The sequence below is a fragment of the Emys orbicularis genome, chromosome 3, assembly GCF_028017835.1.
Source record: "Emys orbicularis isolate rEmyOrb1 chromosome 3, rEmyOrb1.hap1, whole genome shotgun sequence".
Lineage (NCBI taxonomy): Eukaryota > Metazoa > Chordata > Testudines > Emydidae > Emys > Emys orbicularis.
The window spans coordinates 148,447,738-148,473,977 of record NC_088685.1 but is presented as its reverse complement, the minus strand read 5'-3'; the positions used below and the strand labels follow the sequence as shown (position 1 = coordinate 148,473,977).

The 26,240-nt window shown below is 39.3% G+C and overlaps 2 protein-coding genes across 2 annotated transcripts in view; both read left to right on the top strand.

The window, feature by feature from the left end:
• HEATR5B (HEAT repeat containing 5B) overlaps positions 1-17,562 on the top strand; it is a 93,154-nt gene extending 75,592 nt beyond the window's left edge. The window contains exons 28-36 of the mRNA XM_065400371.1: positions 1,814-2,051; positions 4,583-4,843; positions 6,470-6,597; positions 8,527-8,671; positions 9,745-10,014; positions 11,386-11,610; positions 14,063-14,214; positions 14,739-14,952; positions 17,009-17,562. Of these exons, the coding sequence (XP_065256443.1) occupies positions 1,814-2,051; positions 4,583-4,843; positions 6,470-6,597; positions 8,527-8,671; positions 9,745-10,014; positions 11,386-11,610; positions 14,063-14,214; positions 14,739-14,952; positions 17,009-17,313 (1,938 nt within the window). The 3' untranslated portion in view covers positions 17,314-17,562. The remainder of the gene's footprint in view (positions 1-1,813; positions 2,052-4,582; positions 4,844-6,469; positions 6,598-8,526; positions 8,672-9,744; positions 10,015-11,385; positions 11,611-14,062; positions 14,215-14,738; positions 14,953-17,008) is intronic.
• Positions 17,563-22,605: 5,043 nt separating this feature from the next.
• The window catches only part of STRN (striatin), a 96,133-nt gene continuing 92,498 nt past the window's right edge, over positions 22,606-26,240 (top strand). Inside the window, exon 1 of the mRNA XM_065400689.1 lies at positions 22,606-22,869. Coding sequence (XP_065256761.1) covers positions 22,606-22,869 — 264 coding nt within the window. The remainder of the gene's footprint in view (positions 22,870-26,240) is intronic.

Sequence of the window (26,240 nt, the reverse complement as noted above, 5' to 3'; positions counted from 1 at the left end):
TTTAAAAATCCGATGACCATAAAATTGACCAAAATGGAACGTGAATTTGGTAGGGCCCTACTAATTTGCCAGGAATTCCCCAAACAGGGAATAATAAACTACGGGGCTACTGAAGTAATTGTTTGGGAATGTAAGATACCAAGGAACATACAAGTATCTAAAAATGATGGATTTCACAAATAACATTGTGTATGGTAATTAATTAGGATGTCCATATGGGTTAAATTAAAAGGGACTTGAAAGAGAAACTATCTGAATGTTTGGCTAAGCATTATGAACTGTCATTTTAGCAGTGTGAGTAGTTTGATGAAGTTGTAGAAAAATGGCTTCATTTTCAGAAGGGCTGAGTTCCCACAACTATGACTGAAGTTGATAGGAGCAGAGGGAGTCTAGTAACTCTGAAAATCAGGCCAAAAGTTAATATAGGAGTCAGATGAGATAGTGAGCATAAGAAATTATTGGACAGAAAATATTCTTAAAATTTAAATACTGTGCTGCAAGACAGTCTAAATGATGAAATATTGTTGTAAAAATGTTCGGGTTTAATTTAACATTTTTATCTGTATTTTTAATGCTCTTTTTGTTGGCTGGAACTACTGTATTGTGAATAACCTTTTAAATGTGGGTGTATTTAATGAGCATGTGTGATGTGAAAGCTATTACAGAGGACCCTGAATATGGTGTGCCAAATGGAACACAGATTGGTCCAGGTCTTTCTAAAGCTTTTCTGAAACCATTTGCACTATACATTTTATAATGCAAAAATAAAAGTACTGATTAAAGAGTCTGCTTTGTGTGAACTTTGCTATACATGCCATTGTGCATTGTTTTATAAAGTGTTACTTTACTGAATAGAAGTAGTGAATAGTGTTTTGAAGAAGCTGAGCACAAGCAGGTCTTTGTTTTCTCTATTGCATTAACATACTGTAGTTCTCTTGCATGTAATTTCCTTGGAAGTTATTTTGAGAAAATAAGGAAAGTATTAGCACTTCAGCTCTGTAGTGTTAAGCTATTTTCAGCTTTGATCTGAAGCAAAGCATCTGTTGTGTGGGGACATTTATGTCTGCTATATTTCTTTTCTAAAAACACTGCTTTTTGTTCCTATTGCAAATCTCTCCCCCCAATCTTTCTCCTTATTTGCGTAATCTGTTTCCTTGTGTAAGTACTTAAAATTTTCCCTCAGCCCCTCCATGTTGGGTACCACAGATACCAATTTACAGACCCTTTAAAGAACAGTACACAATCAAAAAAAAAAAAAAAAAAAAAAAAAGAAGGAACACTTATTCACAAGGCCTGAGCTCTACACACAGAAAGTGACCTGAATGAAACTAAATTGATTTTATTCCTTCCTAAACTGATTTAAGAGTAAACCCACAAGTGAGTTGCACTGATGTAACTAAACTGATTCCTAAATAGATTTAATTTAGTTAAATTGGTGCATTTTCTGTGAGAAGAGCCCTAACTGGCACTCTTCAGGTTAAAGTGTTAGTAGCCAGATTGGCTACTGTGCTGTGAATGTTAGCAGCAAACTCAGATTTAACTTGGAAATATAGACTGATAAAACCTAATAGCTTTTTCATTTTTCCTATCTTTATTTCCATCTATTGCGTAGCATAAAATCTTCCAGTATGATATTTTGCAGTATTTTTGCAGTATTTTCAGATTGTCAAAAAATGTAAAACTATTCATGATATTCCATAACAGCTAAAATAAAGGTCATTTACAAGTGCAATTTGTCATTTTATTGAAAGAAGGCTTTTTTTCTTTTTCTTTTTAGAATTTTAAAGCAAAAATTTTGTATCTGTTTTTATAGGTGTATGTTGTAGCTATGAAAATTAAAAAGGAAGCAGAGACCAAACCAAAGCGAGCAATAAAGAATACGGATGATGATGATGAGGATTTTGGTACTGTAGATGAGCTACCTCCAGACAGTTTGATAACGCTTGTACAACCTGAGCTGCCTATTCTGAGTCGCCTTTGGCTAGCTGCGTTGAAAGACTATGCTCTTCTGACTTTACCAGCTGAATTTGCTAGTCAGCTTCCACCAGATGGTAAGCACAGCAATTCATTTTTTTTATGATTATGAAAGACAGAATGAACATCTTGGTAAGGAATTGTTGGAGGAATTTTGAATTTCTTCTATAAATTACTTGCTTCCCAAATTAGTTTTGCATTTACAGAAACTCTAACAGAACTTTAACACTTGGATGTATACCTTTTTCATTATGTATAGTCAGAAATCCTAAGGCTGAAGTAAATGTTTTGTGTGGTGGTATAAAGTTTCATCAGCGTGCATTTGAGATGACCTATTACTGCTGTGTGGTGAAACGACAACTGAGTTTTGTATGTCATCCCAAACATCTTCTATTTCGTTTATGCCTCTGTTTTTTCAGAAAAGTTACTTTAGAAAAATGTACAACAATTGAAAATGTCTTTTGGTGCTATATTTCATATCACTTTGTCTCTAGAGTCAGGTTGTGTTAGTTGCCGTGTTCAGTCTTTGAAATGACTGGAGTAGAACAAATGTTAAAATATCTACTACCTATAATAACTGTTCTATAAATGGGATGAAATAATGTAAAGTTAGTGATTAACTAACTCATAGAACTATATCTCAATCATAACATTGCATTTTCACTAAAGTCCTGAAACTTCACCATTGATGCTAATGGGAACTTTGGCATTGACCTGAATGAGTGCAGGATCATGCCCAAAGAAAATCAAGTGAAGTTTCTACATTCTGTTCAGAAACAAATCCAACATATTTAACTTGAATTTCAAACTTAGTCATAGCTTTCTCTGGCATTTCAGTGACACAGATCAAGTTTTGTTAGAATTCATTGCAATTCTTATTTCCACAGAGCACTATAGCAACAGTAAAATACACAAAGATTCTCTAAGTGTAATTCATTCTAAAATTGCTCACTCTAAATTGAATGAAACAAGTCTTTGAAATATATTTAATTCCCAAAGTCTCCCCATAACTTATAATTTACACTATCCTTTTCTCTGATTATAGTTTATATCAAATATAAAGTCCACATTTTTTTAAACACGATTAGTCATTTCCAGGATTACCTAACTCCATGTCTAGGGTTATCTAAAATAAAGTTTTCTGATTTTTCAAAGATACTGAGTATTTGTAGCTTTCATTGACTTGTGGGAGTTGTGAATGCTCAGCATTTCTGAAAACCAGGCAACTTTATTTTAGATGACTAGACATGGATTTAGCTGCCTAAAGGTAGTCAAACATGTTTTGAAATTTTAGCCTAAATTCGTACTTTAGAATAATAAAAACATAAAAATACACTGAAAATATTAATGACTGAGAATTAAAATAGATGAGAATACATTAGTAAACAATGTCTGAGAATTGAATAATAGATTATAATACATGCGTCAACAATAATATAAATGATCACATTCTGATTATTTTAATAATAGTAGACATACCCCAGTCCTGCAAACACTTGCATGCATTTAACTTTACAGATGTGAGTAAATTAATTGAAGTCAATGGGACAACTTGTGCTTAAAGTTAAGCATAGGCAGGTTTGCAGGATTGAGGGTCTTTTAGACTATGAGTGGCATATATTGTATTTTACCGAACACATGAAGAAACAAGGTCCCTGCTTTGAAAAGCTCACAGTCCAACTCAGAAAAATACTGATACGTACATGCAATACTGGTTCAAATGTAAGAAAGCTTGGGGCCACTGGTGAGGAAATCAATAAAGTGTTGTATTCTAATCCATGGAAGGCTGTAATATATCCATAGAACTACAGTGTACTATAACATTTTAAACAGATGAACCAGGTTAAGGTTCCATTGAAAATATTTAGTTGGATTTTAATAACTTTACAAATTTAATTATAAATTAATGAGAGTTTATATTCAGTAGGGTGACCAGATGTCCTGATTTTATAGGGACAGTCCTGATTTTGGGGACTTTTTCTTATATAGGCTCCTATTACCCCCCACCCCCGTCCCGATTTTTCACACTTGCTGTCTGGTCACCCTAATATTCAGTGACGAATGTAACAGATTTTTTCAAACTTTTAGGTGTTCGTTTTTAAGCTGTTGTTTGTAAGTGGGACATAATTAAGAAATCTTACCTTTTTTTTTTCTTAAATAAGGAAAAGAGAGACTCAGATATAGAGCCAGTACTTGGCTTTTTATGGCTAAGGTTTCTAGGGTGGCTAATATTTCTTTTGTTTTGCTGATATTTCTTGGATTGCATTGTATCCTCCTGGTCCTTTGTCGTTCTTGTTGTCAGTTTCTGGGGTCTTTGTGGATTTCCCTCAGTCCTATGCAGCATAGAAAAAAGTTAGGACAGGGAGGAAATTTAGTTTCACTTTATCATCTACTAGCAAAAAATATATCAAAGAACAGGAAGTGGTATGGGGACAGCCATAATGCTACAGATGCCTGCTAGTCCTGTTGACATGGAGAATTGTGCTGCAGGTAGCAGTAACAATGATCAAACTTGAATATCTACATCAGCAAATGTACCCTATAAATGTATACTTACAATATACGCCCTCTCACACACACACATGTACTTTGTATGCTAATTTAACAGGTGGAGCATTTTACACTCCAGAGACAATTGATACAGCTAGACTGCACTACCGGAACTCTTGGGCTCCAATCCTACATGCAGTGGCACTCTGGCTAAACAGTGCAGGATTTAATGCTTCTGAGTCACCAGAAGAAGCAGCTGCAGCAATGCCTAATTCACAGAAACGTGCCTCGTCCATCATGTTAAACCAGGCACCTGGAACACCACCTACCACTAAATCTTTGCCAGAGATAAACAAAGATAGAATGCACTTGATTTTAGGTAAGAGCTTTATGATATCATATTTCAAAGTTTAATACCACAGTGTGGTTGCATTAAAAGGACACCATCATCTTGAAGTCTAGCCAGTTTAAAATGGAACATATGTCCATTCCAACACTTACAGCCTGGCAACCCATCTCTCCAAAATGATTTTTATAGCTGTGAAAAACACTGCTCCATGTCCTTTTAATGAAATCTTCCAGATTAGTTTTATATCTGATTTTTACATTATGTTTAAAAATAAGTCATTAGGTATACATATCGTGTATTTATTACAGTTCAGATGATACAAATTATGTTCTCTAGACATGTGTTCTTTCTATAATTTTAGAATCATGAGCTAGATTAAATTATACCCAGGGGTGCTGGTGGTGCTGCTGCTGCACCCCCTGGCTTGAAGTGGTTTCCACCATATACAGGGTTTACAGTTTGATTCAGTGGCTCTCAGCAGCCCCCTCCCCCCTAAAAATTGTTCCAGCACTCCTGATTATACCTCCTGATCAGATCATAATTCAGTAAAGACCTGTGTGACATTGGCCAGGTCACTTGGTCTATGCTGTGCCTCAGTTCGTCATGTGTGGAATTGGGGATCGTACTGTACTTCCTACTTCACAGGGGTGTTGTAAGGAAAGCATCCGTTAGTAGTTGAGGCATTCAGGTACTATAGTGATGGGGGCTATGGAAATGTCTAGGTGTATAGATTTGTAGAATTTGGAATATATGCCCATGCTGTACACTCTGTCAGTGGCTCTCAAACTTTTTTACTCGTGACCCCCCCTTATAAATTAAAAACACTTTTTTATATATTTAATACTATTCTAAATGCTGGAGGCAAAGCGGGGTTTGGGGTGGAGGCTGGCAGCTTGTGACACCCCATGTAATAACCTCGCAACCCCCTGAGGGGTCCCGACCCCCAGTTTGAGAACCCCTGCTCTATGTTTATCTGTGTATATCTTTCAGTAGTTTTTGATCCATGCTATACAAATAACTAGTAAAACAGTGTTGCACTGACAGTCGTATAATTAATTCTGAGACTTTTGTACAATAAACTCAGAGACATATTATTTGTTAAAAGATAAATGTTGTTTTTTCTTTCTTTAAATAGTGGCAGTTCTTTATAGAGATTGCATGTGAAAGTACTGTAATTGGAGTATTTGAATTTTAAACATTTGTAATAATAATACAAATGTTTGTTGAAGAATTGTGTTGTATATCTAGGTCATACCCGAAAATAAAATCTCTTCTATTGCAGTTTATTTTTTCCAGTTAAAATATTGTATTATAAAGAAACTGAAAAAGACAGTTAAAAGTGGCAGATTTTAATGTATAGATTTGCAAAAGCAAATGACAAAAATTAGTTTCCTTTCCAGACCTATAGGTTAGTGACCATGATTATTTACTATTTACTGTCTCAATCTTGGTTTTACTGGAAAAAAGTGACTGGTCTGGCATTTTTAACACAAAGAATATCTCTCAATGGCAAAAATAAAACATGAGTATAACTTTTGTGTTTTAAAAAACCCTCAAACAAACCCAACTTCCGCATCATTTAAATACTTAAATATGTTATAAAACAACCCTCATCATATTGGTATAGAAATGAGATTTTTGTGTGTTTCTTTTCAGGTGTTAGTATACAATTCCTCTGTTCCCCCAGGCCTGAGGAGCCTGTTGAACATGTCACGTCTTGTTTACAGGCACTGCATACTTTACTGGATTCCCCTTGTGCTAGAATTCATATTGCAGAGGATCAGGTACAGTACATAGGCCTAATAATATGTTACTGATGTTGGAATCTCAGTGGCTTATTCTGTTTTTAGATGCGTGTGTGTGTGTGTGTAAATGTTCAGTGATTAATCTGTATTCTGTTTACTTCCGCATCCCTGAAAATTAGAGCTGGTCCAAAACTAGGGGGAAAACACATTACTGAAATGTAGGCAAATTCAAAATGTTTTTGTTGTTTTTCATAACGATCCAATTTTTTCTTTTTCTGTAGATGTAAAAAAAATTGGTTATTACCTTAAATTTTCAGCAATGATTTTTTTTTAAAACTGACCTATTAAAGTTGCAAATAGAAAACAACAATAACAGAAAAGCTCCAACGTTTTGCAAAACACAAAATGTGCTACATTTTTTTCATTTAAAATTTTTTTCTTAAATTTTCAAAAGTAGGCAGTTTAGAAATGTTTTTTCAAAAGTTCCATTTTTGAATGAAGAACAGATTTAAATGAAAAATAATAGCAGTCAAAAGATTGTGAGCAGCTATACTGGAAATATTCTTCACTCATTATGTTCAATATCTAACATACTAGATTCTCCTAGGGAGAGACATGAATTCTAAATCCAAGAAGGAAAACTTTATAAACAAAACTCAATGTTTGTCATAGCAGAAATATATTGCTATATCTTGGAGGTTAGGAGATCTATTCAATTTGCCATGATGATTTGATGTAGGAATAAGTGGGATCTGTAAAAAGCTTTTCCATTTTAATTGGTGGCTCATGTTTAATTTTTAATAGCAATTCAGTAAATCTGAAGATCATGGCAGTCGACTTATCACCCCATTTTCTTTTCCTTAATGCCTGATAAATCACAGCAGATGATCTAGCTTATGATTATCTCTGACAGAGACTGTACACTTTTGTAGAGCAGAAAGCTTTATAAGGAAAGTACTATGGAAGTCCTGTAGTAACACTGCAGACCAAGTACTCTTTCTGTTTTTTATTTACAATTACTTCGATTTTTGCTAGCCACAGAGTTGAGGGTGAACAATTATGTGTTGTCCCCTCTCCTGCTCTTGAGTAAGTGGCATAAAAGCCACGGTCAACCATTCAGAAGATGTTTCAGTTCACATAAGCTCAGTGGGCCTAATGCCACTTCTCTCATAGTATCACAACCATGTCCCAGATGTATTCAGACAGTTTGTTTTCATGGGTCTTCATCCTTTAGCAGCTTTATGGTGTTTACGAGGGCTTTAATTATTTATTATTTTGTGGGGGAAATACACTACTTACTGGATAAATCTGGCAAAGTTATATCATTGTCACATTTTGTGTGTGGTTGGTTACTTTGGCCATGGGAGGCTTTCCCTTCAGCATCAGATCTCCATATCCCCCAGCAGACTTTAACATTAGTTTTCAAGCAGTTGAGGTGAAAAAATATTTTTTTTTTTAAAAAGACAGTAAATTGCCAAACTCAACCAATACATCCATTTAATACCATTGGGCTTGTTTATCAGCACACTTGCCCATTTTTTAAAATTTTTCTCCTTTTAAATCTTACCATTAAAACAGAAATGAGAGAACAATCCTACTAGCAATCCTTTGTGTTTCTCAAGTAAACCTCCTAAACCACAGTTTGAACGCTCTTGGGATTAGATTTAACCATTTTTGTTCTTTTAAAAAATCCCAGGTTATGGTGAGTGAAAAACACTCCCTTAGAGTAAATAAGTGATATAACAGGATAAAGGGTGGGGCATATGCAAAAATGATTCTCTCAGAAGTGAACTGAAAAACACAATTAGTGTGTACCAAAGGAACTGTGCTTTTTAAAACTGAGAAAAAAATATTCTATGGCTAAGAATAACAGTAGATTAACCAGAAACCATTTTTGCTGATAATTAGGGGTCTGTGAACCATTCACTTTTAATTTACATTAAAAAAAAATACTTTAATTTATTCTAGCTCCTTGGTGTTGAACTTCTGAGTGTGCTGCATCGACTCTTATTGACCTGGGATCCTCCTTCAGTCCAGCTGCTAGTTACAGGAGTTGTCCAGCAGATAGTGAGAGCAGCTCAAGATTACTTGCAAGAAAAAAGGAACACTCTAAGTAAGACTTTAAAAACAAACAAATTTAAAACTGTTGTTTGCATTTACAGAGGAAAAAAAGCAACACATTTCCTAATTGGGAGAAGAACTCAGATTTATTAAAGTGGGTTCTTCTCTGAAAACTGACTAGGTAAAAATGGCTCCTACTTCTCCCACAGATCTGTTCAATGGATTCATAGTTATACCCTCAGTTATCTTCACTGACACCTTTTATCGGGGTGATTGTGGGGCAGGGCAAGGGCTTACTGCTTTTTACTTCCATTAGTGCTGTAGAAAGAACCAACACAGCTAAGAGAGAGTGGAATGCATTTTATTCCTTTTTCTGCATCAATAGAATTGTTTATTAAAACCCAATAAATTACGTCTTTCCAAACCCATGCAGGCAATGGGACAGCACATGTGTTCACTAAAGCATCATTTGATTTCAGTGGAGTTGCATAGGGGTATTGAGGGCATAATTACTAGACTTTATTACTGACAATGGCAAAGGAGAGAACATAGCTTGTAAGTCTGCCACTCAGAAGAAAATCTTATAAACTGAGCACATTTGATACTAGCATCATAAAGACAGTACACAGAATCCCACAATACTATTTTTAGAGTCACATTTCAGATTGGAATAGCACTTTAATATTTTTTCTACAAAAATCTTATTTGTTTATAACTAAGATAAAGAAAAAAACAATTGTATTAATATACTTCACACGACATTGTGCCTGGCAACATGCAGAAGTTGGCATCTTTTGAGATAATTTTACCACATGAGTTTTTTAAGAAGTATGAAACACAGCAACTGTTTTCAGACATTGTAATTATTAAATGTTATCAATTTCTGGGCTTGTTATGGAATTTTAAAGTCAATTGTTACAATCACAAAACCTTTAAGGCAATTTAAAACTCCTTCAGCACATTTTAACTTTAAAAGTAGTATTTTTCTTAACCTGTGTGATCTGTCTGACATTCTACATTAATGTGAACCTCTAGCTCTTCTCAAAGTATTATCTACCTTTCAGTGTATTTTATCTAATCTTTATTTGGGTTTTTTACTATTTAACCAAATGTCTTTCACTGCAGATGAAGACGACATAAAGGAAAAAGAAACGTGTCTTGTGTTAGGAGAAGGTGGTGAGACTGGTGGCCTTGTGCCTGGAAAATCTCTCGTCTTTGCAGCCATGGAACTACTAATGTTTATCCTAGTACGGCACATGCCACATCTAAGCCCCAAAATGTCAGACTCTCCAAGTCATGTTTCTGCCAAACCCCAGCTCTCTGAAGAAAGTGCTCGCCTTGTGGCTGCCACAGTTACCATCCTGTCTGACCTGCCTTCTCTGTGCTCTCCAGCCGGTACTCTACTATAACTTCATATGCATAAATGAATGGGTTTTATGAAAAATATAAGACAAATCCAGTCATTTGAAATGACCAAGTGACACAGCAGTAACTAAAAATGTTACCTCCGTTGCAGACCACTTTAAGTGAAGCTAATTTATTGATGGTGAGGTTTAGATTCTAGAGCAATTTAAGGGTGCCCGCTTTTCAGGTCACAGGACATCAGGAAAAGCGCAAAATCAAAATTTGCACTGTATGCCCTGTTCGTTCTAATACAGCAGAGGCCTCTCTCACGTCTGCAAGAAATTACATTGACATTGCAGATGTTTAGCACTTCTTAAGGTTGAGCCCTTAGTGAGGTGCAAAGTTAATAACAATTGTAGAGAAAATAATTTCTGAAAAATACTTGGCCCGTAGTCCAAATTAGTGATTAATGGATGGCAAATGTTTAGTTAAAAATAAAAAAATTCTATAAGCTAGCCCAGAGTCTTGCACTGCTGCCATGCAGGAGCCTATGATTTGATTCCTGGTCCCATTTTTTCTTGCTTTCAGGGATGACTGAGTAAAGGAGTGTTTGAGAAGGAGCATTCAGTAGTGACCTTTCAGACCAGTTAAGGAATGATATTGATGGCTGCTACAAGGAATTTTGGCCAGGTTTTCTCAGCCAGAAAGCTATCTGCCCAGACTCATGGCTTTAAGTATGAGCTGGGGGAAGGATAAGTACAAATTCTACGTGTATGGGCTCTTTTTAGCTCCAATTGGGATGCAAAAGAAGCCCTAATCGGGGAAGAATCGGTTATTTATCTATTTTTGGTGCTTTGTGGCCCCCCATTACCATAATATCTGAGCATCTCACAGTCTTTACTGTATTTATCCCTTGTGAAGTACGGAAGTATTATTATCCCCATTTCACAGATGGGAAACTGAGGCATCATAAAGGCTAGGTGACTTGCCCAAGCTTATACAGGAAGTCTGGGCAGAGGAAAGAATTGAACCTGCATCTCTCCAGTCCCAGACTAGTACCCTAACCACTGGACCATCCTTTCTCTCTTTAATGGATTTTTAAAAATCATTCCTTGTCAACCTAGAGTAGATTTTTAATGGCTGAGTTATAAATCCCTGAATTGCTGACAGCTTTTTAACTACGTTAGCACAAATGACTCCAAATGAAGTAAATTGTCATATAATATATTTGGACTATAATAAGATGTTTCTTAATTGTTAAAATATTATTGAATTATATTTACCACCACATAAATAAATTATAGTACATTTTGGTATATCTATTGCTAGCAAGAGATGTTCCACTAAGGAAATATAAAGAAGTTGTGGACCATACCTGGTGTTAGAATTAACTGCAAGAATGCACTTTATTTTTTATTTCAGGATGTATGACAATATTACCTACAATCCTGTTTCTGATTACAAGAGTATTGAAGGAAACTGCAGTAAAATCAGTGGATAATCAGGTCTCACCACCAGTCAGTGCAACTCTTCAGGCGATAAAAACTATTGTAACTCTTCCAATGGCCAAGACTGAGGAAACTCATAAGCAATGGACCAGTCTTATCCGCAGCACTCTGGCATCTGTCTTGGAATACTCCCAACCAGGTAAGCAGTTTACTCTCAACCAGTTGAGCATCTTAAAGCTAAAGCTTCTGTTATGGAGAAGTGAATGTTACGTGTTTGTATATAATATAATATAGGCTACATATCAGGTTAGGATTATGGGGACGAAAAGCTGTGATTAACATAGCATAGCTTGTAAAACAGAGAAAAGATCTAAGTGCTAACACAAGCCTGCCTAACTCTCTGCATTATAGTGAACTGTATATATAATGTATAAAATGTATGTAATGCTGAATACAATGCCGATTTTAGAATAATACAGCCTCATCTCAGGGCAGCACACTTCATCTTCATCCTTCTTGACCTCCCAGCTGTCTTTGGCAATATTGATCATACTCTTTTTCTTGAAATCTTGTCCTTACTTGGCTTTTACAAATCAGTTCTCTTCTACCTCCCGCTCATTTCCTCAGTGTCTTTTTCAGCAGGCCTCCCACCCTTCTCCTGTTTCCATAGGTCTCTCACGGGGCTTGGCACACTTACCTTCTGTTTCTGTGCATTTTCTTTAGGTAACCTCATCAACTCACACAGCTTCAGTTACCATCTCTGTACCTTTGACTCACAAATTTACCTCTCCATTCCTGACCTGTCTCTCTTCTGCCAATCCTGCATCTCAGCCTGTCTCTCTGAAAACTCCTGGACGTCTCACAACCAGCTTAACTCCTTGTCTTCCTTCCCAAACTCTTCCTCACTTTCTGTTACTGTTGACAATCCATCCTCCCCCATGTCACCCACGCCCATAAACTAGGAATCATCTTTGATTATGCCCCTCTTTTCCTTTTACCCCAAAATATCTGCCTGCCCAGAGAGAATCAGATCTCAGCGACCAAAATGGCGCATAGGGAGAAAGCCAGTGTCTCAGGTAGGCAGAGCCATAATTGTATCGAGCTGTATGCAGTATATCAAACTCAATACCTGGAATTGTTGTTCAAGGAAACTGGAAGCCAGTGATGCTTTAAGAGAATCGGTATAATAGGCTTCATATAGTCTTCATCATAGTGAGTGCTACAGTAATTCAGTGTGAAGGTAGTAAAGGCATGGATGACTGTGGCAAATTCACATCAGAGAATTGATCACAATATAGTCTAGCATAATACAGAGGGGTAAAAGACTAGCCACTGATATCACCAGGGAATCAAAGAGAAGTGAGGACCCAGAAGCATCTCCAGATTGTAAATCTCCTTGACAAAGGACTGAGTGACCCTTTCAGTAATGGGAAAAACCATACCCCTGCCACAACCCCTAGATGCTTCTCCTGGCCTACCAGCAGCATCACCATCTTGTCTGCACTGACTTCAGTCAGCTTCCTCTAATCCAAGCGTCTTCTCTGCCCTAGAAGAACAAAGAGGCGGTACAATCCATGTTGTCTGACCCAAAAGAGAGATCCAGAGATGCATGTCATTTACCTACCGAGAGTATCTCTGCCAAAACCATCTCACTACACCCCCAAATAGCCTGAAATATAGATTGAATGGGGGGGGGAGGGAGAGTTTGGCAGAATTGGTCATGTGAAATCTGAAGGGCCAAGAGAGTAATTACACAATGCCCTCTTTTAAGATATTTGAGAGGAAACAATCATTGGATTAAGTTTTCCAGGCCAAACCCATATTAATTTTCAGTGGCCTCTTTAGTTATATGTCTCATCAAACTTATCTCTCCCAACTTCACCTTGGCTCAAGGGCCTTCAAGCCCCCATTTCCACAAGCACCACTGACACTTATTGTAGACCTTCTGTGGACTTTAGGAGACTTCATTTAACTCCTTGCAAGGTGCATGCACTGAGGCAAGGTTTGCATACCTTCAGTTCACTTTACAGGATAGAATGAAGTTGCACACTTCACCAGTTTAGCAAAATGGACAGTGTGCTTTTAACAGGCTTATTAACACAGTCAAATCATAACTAATTTTCAGCAGAACACTAAAGAACCCTTCTCCTTAGTGCAGGCTACTCCCAATCTAGATTTTAGGTTTCTACATCCCAGCCATTTCAGCTGCAGTGGCTGTTTTGAAAGGGTTTGCAAGAGACTTGGTTATAATGGGGACAGTATAATGTTTTTTCCCCCACCATCTTTCTGCTCAAAAATAGCATATTTGTATTTGCTTAAACTTTAAAAACAATAAAAATATACCTGTGGTTAGAGACCAAGCATGAATAATTTTGGCTGCATAGGTGGAAATTTCAGGAAGTTTTAAGCAGTTTAAAAGAGAGGATTAGACTAGAGTTAATCATCTTAAACAACCTCAACTATATCAGTCACTACCACTAATAGTAAAAATGTGACTCTGGTGGTGGTGAATAGGCACATATTTGAGTGTAATTGAAGTCTTTTCTAGTACATCTCTTTGTTGTGAATTATTCTAGTACACTAGGATTTACTAAACAAACTCCAAAACCTTTTCACAATAAGCTCAGCCTGCTTTTCTTTTTGTTTTTCAGAGGGCACTAAGTCTATTCTTGATGAAGTAAGCATGCTTACAGCGATTGCGCTCTTCCTTTGGTCTGCAAGTACAGAAATAATTGGAGTGCAGTCCTTACAGAACGGCTGCATTAACAGATTTAAAAATGCGTTGAATTCCTGTGATCCTTGGGTAAGCTCATCATGTGGGAGTGTGCACAATATTTTAAATGCTTGACACAAAGTAACTAGGAATAACGTTACATTTTCTGAATTCCCTGAAATCTATAATTTCTTCACTTCAAAAAGTAACCAGATCCTGCTTGTCAAATTAACAAATTAACCATCACAACTATTGCATCAATGGCAATTATAACAAAACGTGGCACTTTTGCAGTAGGATTTTCAAGTTACTTGTGCCAAATTCTTGATTTATATAGATTTATAAAAGTTACAACTTTGTTAATGTAAGAAATTTTAGGAAGGAAAAGACCACTGGGCCAAAAAAATCTAGACCTCTGGTTTATTTTAATACTACTTTCTCATAATGCTACTCAAACTCCTGTTTCCATAGATAAAGATTAGGGCCCAAATTTGCAGTGATTCTCCTACTTATATATGTACAAAATTTGTGTTTATATTACTTACTTGTACAAAACACATTTTGAGTGTGCAATTCAGGGATGCAGTTATCTGATTTGCATTTATCTTGATTAGGTTCAAGCCAAGTGTTATCAGCTTCTACTTTCTGTATTCCAACACACCAACCGTGCCCTGTCAACTCCATACATCCATTCATTGGCACCAATAATGGTTGAGAAACTGAAAGCTGTAGAAGGTAACCGTCCAAACAGCAACACAGAGCTATTAGCAGTCCAGGAAGGAATTAAAGTCCTTGAAACATTGGTTGCCCTTGGTGAGGAGCAGAATAGTAAGTATCTTTTTTTCTGTAGAACACTAATAACTCTGAAATACAACATTTTACATCAGGAATGTTGTAATTAGGGATTTGGTAGTGGAGCTGATACAGTTAAAATGGTGGTTGAAATTATGCAAAAACCTGTCATTGTATTATAGCTTTACATGACAAGGGTTGTTGTATGCCAGGATTGCACTAGCACTCCTACCTCTTGTGGTTGTAAAGAAAACTTCTAAATGTGGTGTAGTATTGTCGTCTTGTGCCTGCATATGGAAAAAAGTAATAGAGAGCTGTGAACTGCTCCAATTGTTACCTCTTTCACTACTGACCATTTTAGCAGACCTATTGCCTATTTATCTAGGTATTTCTACCAATACTACACCCATCACCAAAGTTATTTGATTATCTCGAGAAACAGCTATGCTGGGTTTGGAAGGGCTGTTTGAAATTGTGGGCAAGTCTGAAGAGAGTAACATCACTTTCTTTCCGCAGAAAAGAATATTCATATAATATCTTAAAATTCAGTTAAGTTAAAAATGAATCCGCATTCGGAAACCGATTGACACCCGAGAGATATGTGTAAATAAAATTACTGTTTTCAACATATTCCCCAGTGATATTCATCCATATTAAAAACAAAAAACCCCACATACAACTGGCAGCACTTACTCAAGAGCCACTCTGGTTTTGGAATAGCTGAGCTGAGCAGGTGTGAAATGATAGACTAGTAGAAATGTGTGGGGGGAAATTTGTCCAACGTCTGATTTTTGTTAACATTAGTTAGAGCCAAACATATCAGTCCCCCTACTTACATGAGAGCTCAGTTCACGTTTACCCCAAAATATAAGAACATAATGAGTAATATTCTGAAAAATCCTTTAACCAAAAATGTTTATTACGAACTTAAAATTTATAGTCTAACATAATTATTTATTTTAAACAAAATAAAGCTGTAATTAGATTATTCAAAAAATCAGCAGCAATGACTGCTTTAGTTTACTTTTTATTTTTTTCCAAAAACATTCTCTTCCTTGGGTTGCTGTCTCATCTGATCTCACAAGCTAAGCACACTTGGGCTTGTCAGAACTTGGATGGGAAACTTTTAGTGTCTTGGCAATTTAATAGATGAGTCTTTCCTGAACCAGTGCACCAACACGGGGGGTGGGGGGTGGGTGGGTGCTGTTCTATTGGAGGTATAATCTTTCAAACAAAAAGTAGAACTAAGTTCCTAACCAAGTGTAGTCACTAAAGATACCAGGAAGCTCTTCACAAAAGCAATGGTAATAAATACTACTACTTTGTGTTTACAAGGCATGTTTTATTTTGGGCTCTCAAAGTACTATACAAATACACTTCAATCCTCCTGTGTGAGAGATTAATAGTATGCCCATTTTACAGATAGGGAAACAGATGCATAACAAGAATAAGTGATTTGCTGAAAATCATAGAATGAGTCAATAACAAAGACTGGGTCTAGAATGCAGGAATTCTGATTCATAAAATCCTTACTCTCACCACTAAACCATACATTCAGAGTAAGAGGTATGCCAGTGTCCTAGTCAAATTCCAAACATGGTAGCTATATTATCCTACCAATACTTATATTTCCCTGCTGCATTTTCAAACTGATATGGAGGTACTCTTCACTTTGTGTCCTAAACTGGTATGTCATACTCCCCATGATGACTGCTTTACAGAAGTAAGATGAAGTGATTTCTCAATCTGTAAAGTCCTGTAGGTTCCTTTGAGGTACAAGATGCTCTACCAGTTTAACAGATTTAGCAGTGAGCACTATCAGGCTGTGTACTAATCTCCCCAGCGAAGTGGCTGGAACAGAACCAAAGTGTATTAAACTCTAGAAAATGTGGAATACAGCCAAATCCTACACCGGCCAGGAAAAAAGGTCTTCTGCAGCTTAGACTCCTTTGATTTTATTATATTATTGCTGTGTTTGTTTTCAACTTTGACTGTAATGGCTCTTTTATAGGAACAATATTATTGCCACAATTCATTTTCCATATAGTTTTCATTTCTAATCTATTATGCTTTTTTCTTCTTTCACTTTCAGGAGTCCAGTTGCTTGCTCTTCTAGTTCCAACTCTGATCTCTTATTTACTGAATGAAAATGCTTTTGCTTCTGCATCTACAATATCGAAAGATCTTCATGAATTTGCACTCCAGAATTTAATGCACATTGGTCCCCTCTACCCTCATGCTTTCAAGACAGTAATGGGAGCTGCTCCTGAATTGAAAATACGTCTAGAAACTGCAGTCCGAGCAAGTCAGGCCAGCAAAGCAAAAGCAGCTGCCAGGCAACCACCACCCACAATACATTCTGTCCCAACAATTAAACTTAAAACTAGCTTTTTTTGAATTATTTTGAGTTATTATTTTTGGGATCATACCTACAATTAAAATTCAGAAGCACTACATCATTCCTTATGTGCTACTGCATATATGTCTGTATTTTGCATTGTTTGTATGTCAGAGGCAATCTAATAGCTTTATGTGTAATTACTTGAAATTTGTGCATTATAAGGGAAGTAGTGTTACAAGTATTTATATAAATTTTTAAGAAATTGAATTTGTTTGATCATATTTGTGAATCTATGTTATAAATTATCCACCAAAAAAGTATCATCTGTCCTACTAAATTGTGTTGTTTATTTTTAGAACACTGAGTCAAACCTAGCAAATGTAAGTGTTTTTTAAAAGCTAGTTAATGCTATCCAACTGTTGTACCAGCACACTAACACAGCAGGGTTGGAGTGGGTGGAGAAACCAGTATTCGGTATTTACTATTTATCTTTGGAAATTTCAGGTGTAATAATCACTTTTTTCTTAAAAAACAAAAAACAAAAAAACACAAACCTAGTGAAGTTGGGGTGTATCAAACGTATAATTCATTTCAGGTCACATGAAATACAAAAAAAGCAGGAACTGGAAAAGATTGCAGTCTTTTCCAAGATAAACAATCAAGCATGCTGTCAAAATAAGATGTTATTAACTTTGTGGTATATCTCTTTCTTTCAGATCAGTTTCCATGCCTGAGAGTTAATAAATGGATTCAAAGAACCAACCCCCCTCCCCCATCTCTCACTAAGATAAATAAAAAGATGCATTGGAAATAAGGTTTATAAATGGGACCATATGCCATCTGCATTTCTGTGGCTCTGGAATTTGCCTGTTGCAAAGGCTCCTGTGGTAAACTATTTTCCTACTCTGCCCAGATCCCACAGTTCAGTGTTCTGCTTACTTTGCCTGGATTCTCAGAGGGAAGAGCACTGCTACCTGCTACAAGATTTGACTATAATGGGAGCCATTGGGCTGTTTCTCCTGCCAGACTTCACAAGGGGCTGGTGGAGAACCTTCTTCCTGCAGCCATAGGGAGGGGGCTAGAGCTCTCACACACCTTTCTTAGAGTCAGGAAGAGGTGAAAGGCATAAGGCCATATACTCTGTGCATATCAGACCTACAATTTCTGGCAAGGGTCCTGATTTATTCAATGCAGTAGTGCTGTTTTCCTGAAGTACAGTATTTTTATTGAATTATATGTTAATGCCTCTGTTCCTATCAATTTTAATAGTCAGCTGAAATCTCTGAATTTTAATGTCTTTTACACTGCTTTAGAATTCCCAGTTTGCCACATAAATCAGGGGCCCTTCCTATATAGGTTTGTTGTGTCATACAACCTATAGGGCTTTCATAATAAATGTAGGCATGTTTCTATCCCTCCATCTTTGTTGTCCATTCAGGTGTTCCTGGAACAAGTCAATGTACAAGTTATTTATATAATTTGAGAAGTGGATCCTAAAATTTCTATTGTTTGAACCTCACAATAGGAAATTAGTAGTAATCAGAATTTAATTGTATGATTGATTTTTGGCTGAAATATGTATGGATTCTGATCTCGTCGTAGGCATTTACCCATCTCTTTCTTCTAAATAGCCACTGTGATAGCCTTTCCTTTGAGCATCTGTGCAAGGGGAAGGGAAAGATCAACTGTAATTAAAACCAATTAACTAAGAACAAGATAGTTCTCTTTCACCCTGTCACAGTTAGTTTGTGCAAACTCTTTAACATAGTTATGTTTAGAAAAGCTTTTAATTCAGAATTGTTCTTGACCATTATTCAAGATCACAAAGAATGGTGTGAATCCTGTTTTCCTGCAAACAGTTACTATAGGATGTATCTTTACTCCCACACCTAGTTCCACTAATGTAATAGGACTAGAGATGAGCGTAAAGACACAGAGTAATGAAGTGTTTATAGAATGAAGCCCAAAGTGAGGAAAGAGTAGCAGCAAAGAATTATTTGCTTTATTCTTCCTTTCTATACATAGTGATTAAGTTAATTAAAATTTACAATATAATTCATAATTTCAAAGCTGAAACACTAAAAGCTCATTTGAATAAAAAAGTACAAGCCTTTTAACATTTCATTAGGGAAGGTGAATTTCAAAAATGTGACAGCAAGATTTTTAGAGAAACCATACGAACACGTAAAACAGCTGGAAGTGAGAAAAACAATATGATATGCTTTCTCTGATTGTTTCAGGTTAGTTTATGCTTACTGGGTTCCTATCCGTGCCATGCAACAAACATGTAGGAACCCCAATGAAATTACTGGATTTTTTTTGTTGTGCATTGAGGACAAGTCTTCCCTTCTGTCATGAGCTATCTGCCAGTTTCTCTCTGCCTTGCCTGAATTAGCAGCAAGAATTCTTGTTGTTGTCTCCTAATTCCCCTAAAATAGTCTTGTTTTACCCTAGCACTTTTTTTCCAGTTAGAATTGAATTTCTTACTAAACAAGATGGCTGGAAACTCAGAAAAGGCAAAGAAACAAATCTTAAAATGCAAGTTTAGAGCCAGCCAAGCAAAAGTGGGAAGCCATAGGAAGCCAGTAAAAAAAAAAAAAAAAGTAAAATGGGCGAAAAATGTTAATTGAAGGGAAAACAGACACAGAGATTGAGGGATCAGGGAAAGGCAGACGCAGATGAAAAGAGAGGCTTTTCCTCCACTACCTACAGACATACTGGGTTCTCATGCTCATTTAGAAACAAGCCTCTCAAGTTTCCTATCGACATTGTCCTGTCCTTTTCCTGCTCCTCAGGAAAAAAATTATTTTATATAATAATCTGGTACCAAACTTCATTTGATTAAAAGGCGAAGTAACTTGGCATGCCTTCCTCGCTTTTGTTCTTCCTCTCTTTTCCTCTCTCTGCCTTTCCCAGGTTTCATGGTCTTTTTTCAGTCTGGTTTTCCCCTGAATTAACTTATCCACTTCCCCTCTCCATTTTTCTTCTCTCTCTACTCTTTCCTGTTTTTCTCACCACCCTCCTTACTTTTGCTCTCTATGAGCTTGGTTTTCTCCAGCTCATATTTTCTCTCACCTCTCCTGCTTTTTCCATCTTCCTTGCTATACCTCATTCTCCTTTTTCTCTGTCTCCAAGCTCCTTCAGTTTTTTCCCCTCTGAGCCAGAGTGAAGAGATCACCTAGTATGCTCCTCTCTGTAGTTATAGTGATCTCTCTTACTGTGGGCAAGGAAGCAGGCAAGCACTGGCCTTCTGAAGAAGTGATAGATGGCCATCAGCTAACCAAAAATATTGGTTTGAAAAGCTCAGCAACACTCCTAGTCTACAAAATATGGTGAAGGCTCTGGGACTACTCAGTGCCTTCACCATTGATGGGCCTGTAGAAATGCTCATCTTATGCCAAGACAGTATCGTTGGTGACATACTGGGACTGTTGCTTACAGAGCTTGCAGCATTTTTAGTGGCCTCACATGTTCTCTGTCTGTTTAGCTTTCTTTTGGATTTGGCAATCCCATTCCTCTTAAGCAAGGCTCCTTTCATTAATATCTCTGTAGTAGATCTTTGAGTGGCCCCAGGTTATGAGATAGGATGTGAGGGCCATGGCAGCTGCAGCAGAGTAGGAGGCTCTGGCTCTCCTCCTCAAACACCAGCTGGTGAATCAAGCTTGGCCCAGCTTCTCACGAGGAGCCAATTTTAAAAGTTTAGGCTCCCACTGTCCTTTCAGGCTGTGGTTCCCATGAGCCTTCCTGCAATATGACCCAGTGACCTTCCTCAGCATTCCCCCTCTAGGGAGAACAGAGGTTCCAGGACAAGCTTCCTTCTACTGCAGTTCTATGGGATGGCTTTACAGGTCTCAGCACTCCAGCTTTTCCTTCTGCTGCAGGGAAGAGCAGTCTTCAGAAGATCCTCCTGTGCTGAACCCTTACAGCATTACAGCTTTCCAAAACTCCTCCTCCAGGCAGCTCATCATAGAGTTTTCCTCCCTAAGGCTGAGGAGGAGGGGACTGCAGTGCACCATAATTTTTAGTGCCCAGTTCCCTGTCTCTATCCCCTTACAGTTGAGGAAAATGGCCCTTTCTACTCCAGCCATTTTTTAACAATGTAGTTTTATAACATGTTGGCTAAGGCCGTGTCTACACTACAAACTTGTCAACCTACAGCTAGCCACCGCAGTTATTAAATTGCTTGTGTGTGCACACTTGACTCCTTGTGTTAGTGGTGCACAGCCTCATCAGGAGCACTTTATTGTATAGTGGGATGGCTCCTGAACGCCAGTAACAACGCAGTGTTTACATTGACACTGTGTTGAACTAACTACATTGACTGACTTTACATAGCTCAAAGAGCTGGTGTTACTAAATCAGCACAGAGAGGCACTTATGTTAGTGGGAACCAAATTTAAGTGAAGGCTGCTGATGTTGACCTAACTATGGGCTGTAGACTGAGCCGCATTGTGTTGTGCCTCCCTCTAATACCTAGTCTTCAGAGGCTACTGTAACCAGTGAACGGACTTGCTTCACTACCTCCCATGCTAAAGGCTGTTGACGGTCCTGAGTAGAAAGTGCTTGTACGGTGGATGCATCACTGAACAGACCTGCCTTAGCTTTATGCAAAGCTGCTCTTGCAGAAAATCTTGCCATGCTGCTGAGAAAGTGATTATTCTGGATACAACTGCCAGCCTCTGTCTCTGACTGTCCTCTGTGCTAAAGTGTGCCACCCAGCCTTACAGATGACAGGAGTAGTTCTCGTGATTAAGGGCTGGGGTGAAAAATGGTTAATTTCCTCTGGAATTTGTACATTTCTCACGGTGCTGTTGACATGTGTGGCTCTGTACGTCTGTCTGATGCAACTATCATGGGCCTCTGCCAGCTCCCAGGGAGCGAAGACACTTGGGGAGAGGGGCTGGTTTTGGGTCGAGGGTTACGTGGATTCTCTCCTCCAGCCCCTGCTTTTGCGGGGTGGGAGGAACGGAAGTGGGTGAGGATCTGCCTGGAAGGCGCCTGCTCGCTCCTGGCCCTGGGGCAGAGCGCTTATCTGAGGCGCTGACACAGGGATGTTTTCCCTAGTGTGATTTCCGTTTCTCAGAACTGGGGAGTAGAGCAGCCGGCGACCGAGGCGGGACAGAGTCAGACCCTGCCCTGTCTGCGCTGAGCTCCCCGGCAGAATGGCCCCAGAACTACATTTCCCAGAGTGCCGCGGGCCGGGCCGGTGCGGATCGCGCGCTGGAATTGTCCCCGCCGGGCCCCGGTAGCAGCCGGCGGGGGCGTCCTGTCAGGCGGTGACGGCGGGCGGGCGCGCCCAGGTTGTTGCTGCTGCCGGGACGCGGCGGCTGCGGGCGGCGGCTCCGGCCATGGACGAGCAGGCGGGGCCCGGCGTTTTCTTCAGCAACAACAACAACAATAACGCGCTGCTGCTGCCGCCGGGCGGGGCCGGGCCGGGGCTGGAGCCGGGGGAGGCGGCCGCGGGGGGCTCCTTGGCGGCGGCCGCCCCGGCCCCGGTGTCCGCGGCCCGGGCTCAGTACAGCGTCCCCGGGATCCTGCATTTTCTGCAGCACGAGTGGGGCCGCTTCGAGGTGGAGCGAGCCGAGTGGGAGGCGGAGCGGGCGGAGCTGCAGGTAACGTCGACCCTCCCACCGGCCAGGCTCCGCTGGCCCCGCGTCTCCCGGGGCCTGGGCCCGCCCCGCTGCGCCCGACTCCCAGCGCCGCGGGCCCGCTCCCCGGCCCGGCCGCCCCCCGTGCAGTGACTGCGAGGTCCGGCCGCTGTATGGGGGAGGCAGAGCCACAGCCTGGAGCCCCTCGGACACCGGCCGTCCCCTCTGGCGTCTGAGCTGCCCCGCATCCCACTCCCCGGGAAAGGGCAGCGCTGGCAGCTCCGCCCCGGCCGCGCAGCGTGTGGGGGGCGTGACGCCCTCAGCCCGACGCACCCGCACCGGGGAGGGGGGAGAGACAGCCACTGTCTCAGCGGTTGAGGTGGCAGGACGCTGAGCCTTATGTGCCCCAGGGCTTGGCAGCCGGGGGCACCCAGGTCACAGTGCTGCCCTCAGTCTCTGTCATGTTCTCTGTCAGTTTCACCTGTGAGTTGTGGCTGTTCTGCGGACCCCCGCTGCGCTGGGGCTTGGGGTGTCTGGTCCCACTCTCTCTAATTTCTCCCATTTTATCTTCCCTTGTTTCTTTGAATGGCTTCAGTTTCTTCCTGTCTCTTTCTTAAACTGAAGGGGAGGAAGGAGGAGTGATGCCATGTACTCTTCTGCTCTCCCTATGTGTGCTGAGAGAGCCTGAATCCTGGGCCCTGTCCATCCTAGAATAACTGGGACCATTAATTCTCCAGCAGTGGTAGCAATGGTAGAAGGTGTAGTGGAGAAAAGACCTTGGCATCTTTATTTTCTACATTACAATTGTTGTCGTTCCTGACCGAAGATGACACTGACAACAGTTTTATGTCTTGTGAGTATGGCTGTGGTTAAAAAGACCGATGCGAGAGTGCCAATCCTTGCTGCATGAAGTGCATAGGTAGCTGGATGCTGAGGAAGAGATTACAATCTGTGTCTGCTGAGTCTGCCGCTGGTTACGACTCAGCCTCTGTGCCTCAAGATCCATATGGTGGTTAATCTCGTATTGGGTAACCCCATCGTTGACTACTGCTTATATTGCTATTGTAGTATTGCCTACACTACACAACAGTTTCTGCTGTTGATGCTTCCCAGAGTAGTTGCATAGTGAAGAAAGCATCCTAATTTTCCTGTGTAGATAAGGCCCAGACCTCTTAGCCTTCAGTTGGTCAGAGCAAGTTGCTAGATAGAGGACTCTCCTCCTCCCATCCCTTCCTAGGCTAAGGAGTTAGAGCTCTAGTCAGTCACAATCTAGAACCACTTCTCTCAGGCCATGTCTACACTAGCGAGCTTACAGCGGCACAGCTATACCAATGTAGCTGTGCCGCTGTAAGATCGCTCATGTAGCTGCTCTATGCCCACGGGAGAAGCTTCCCCCCGCCCATACATAGCGCTGTCCACACCAGCACTTCTGTCGGTGTAACTTATGTCGGTCTGAGGGGTGTTTTTTCACACCCCTGAGTGACATAAGTTATACCGACAAAAGTGCTAGTGTAGACATAGCCTCAGTGATTAGCATGCTGTAAGAACTGTAATAGGAGAGGGGGTTTTCCAACCATTTACAGGTGAGTTGCAAGAATGAATCTGTCGTAGATCACATCTCTGTCGGACTCCTAATAACTAACTACTTGGTTCTCAAAGTGACCATGTTTGAGACTAAGCACCTACCACCCATTCCTTTTCTCTAGGTTTCCCTCTTTGTTTTTCGCTTCCTATCCCTTCGTCCTCTTTTCTCTTCATATCCCTTCCCCAACATGCCACAACGCAGGCTGCTCCCTGTTTTTTATAGGCAGGAGAATCTCCTGATTTTGTCACTCTCTCTGTTCCTGTGGGATTATCAGGAAGGTCTTCTGAACAGGATTGCAGGTGTGATGTTCTTCTATGGTGATTCCCTTGCACAAGTTTAAAGACATGATTGTGAGGACAAGGGAAAGAGAAGGATGGATGTGATTGAGTCTGACCTGAACTGATTGACCTTCACTGCAGAATTTGTAATTGATTCATTATCTATTTGTGTCTAATTAACAAAAACGTGTTGAAAATAACCTGTGTATTTGGGACAGATATAGTGAGCCTCAGGCAGGCCACATGTATAGTGGAATCCCATAAATAAGGTTTGATTTGGGCAAACTTTATCTTGATAATCATATGATATGTATGTATTCACATTACAGTGTGAATCACAAATAAAATGGGCATGAGAGAAAAATGTCCATCTTGCAAGAACCTAATCGTGCTAAGCTTTTTAAACTGATAAGAACAGATAGTAGATAATGTTTTCACTACTACTACTACTTTGCACTTATGTAGCACGCTTCATCAAAGGATCTCAAGATACTTTAAAAAGGTTGGTAAAGATGATTCCCCATTTTATACACTAGATGGAAAAACTGAAGTACAGAGGTTAAACTACTTGCCATCTTGTCAACGGCAGAATTAATAATATAACTAGGGCTGTCAAGTGATTTAAAAAATTAATCGCGTGATTAAACAATAGAATACCATTTATTTAAATATTTTTGGATGTTTTCTACATTTTCAAATATATTGATTCCATTTACAACACAGAATACAAAGTGTGCAGGGCTCACTTTGTTTATTTTTGATTACAAGTATTTGCACTGTAAAAAACCAAAAACATAGTATTTTTCAATTCACCTAATACAAGTACCATAGTGCAATCTCTTTATCATGAAAGCTAAACTTACAAATGTAGACTTATGTACAGAAAATAACTGCATTCAAAAATGAAACAATGTAAAACTTCAGAGCCTGCAAGTCCACTCAGTCTTACTTTTTGTTCAGTCAATCACTCAGACAAACAAGTTTGTTTACATTTGCAGGAGATAATGCTGCCCACTTCTTGTTTACAGTGTCGCCTGAAAATGAGAACAGGCGTTTTCATGGCACTGTTATAGCCAGCGCTGCAAGATATTTACGTGCCAGATACGCTAAAGATTCATGTCCCTTCATGCTTCAACCACCATTCCAGCGGACATACGTCCATGCTGATGACGGGTTCTGATCGATAACAGTCCAAAGCAGTGCAGACCAATGCATGTTCATTTTCATTATCTGAGTCAGATGCCACCAGCCGAAGGTTGATTTTCTTTTTTGGTGCTTTGGGTTCTGTAGTTTCTTTATCGGACTCTTGCTCTTTTAAGATTTTTGAAAGCCTGCTCCATACCTCAACCCTCTCAGATTTTGGAAGGCACTTCAGATCCTTATACCTTGGTTCGAGTGCTGTAGCTATCTTTAGAAATCTCACATTGGTACCTTCTTTGCATTTTGTCAAATCTGCAGTGAAAGTGTTCTTAAAATGAACAACATCCGAGACTGCTATAACATGAAATATATGGCAGAATGCGGGTAAAACA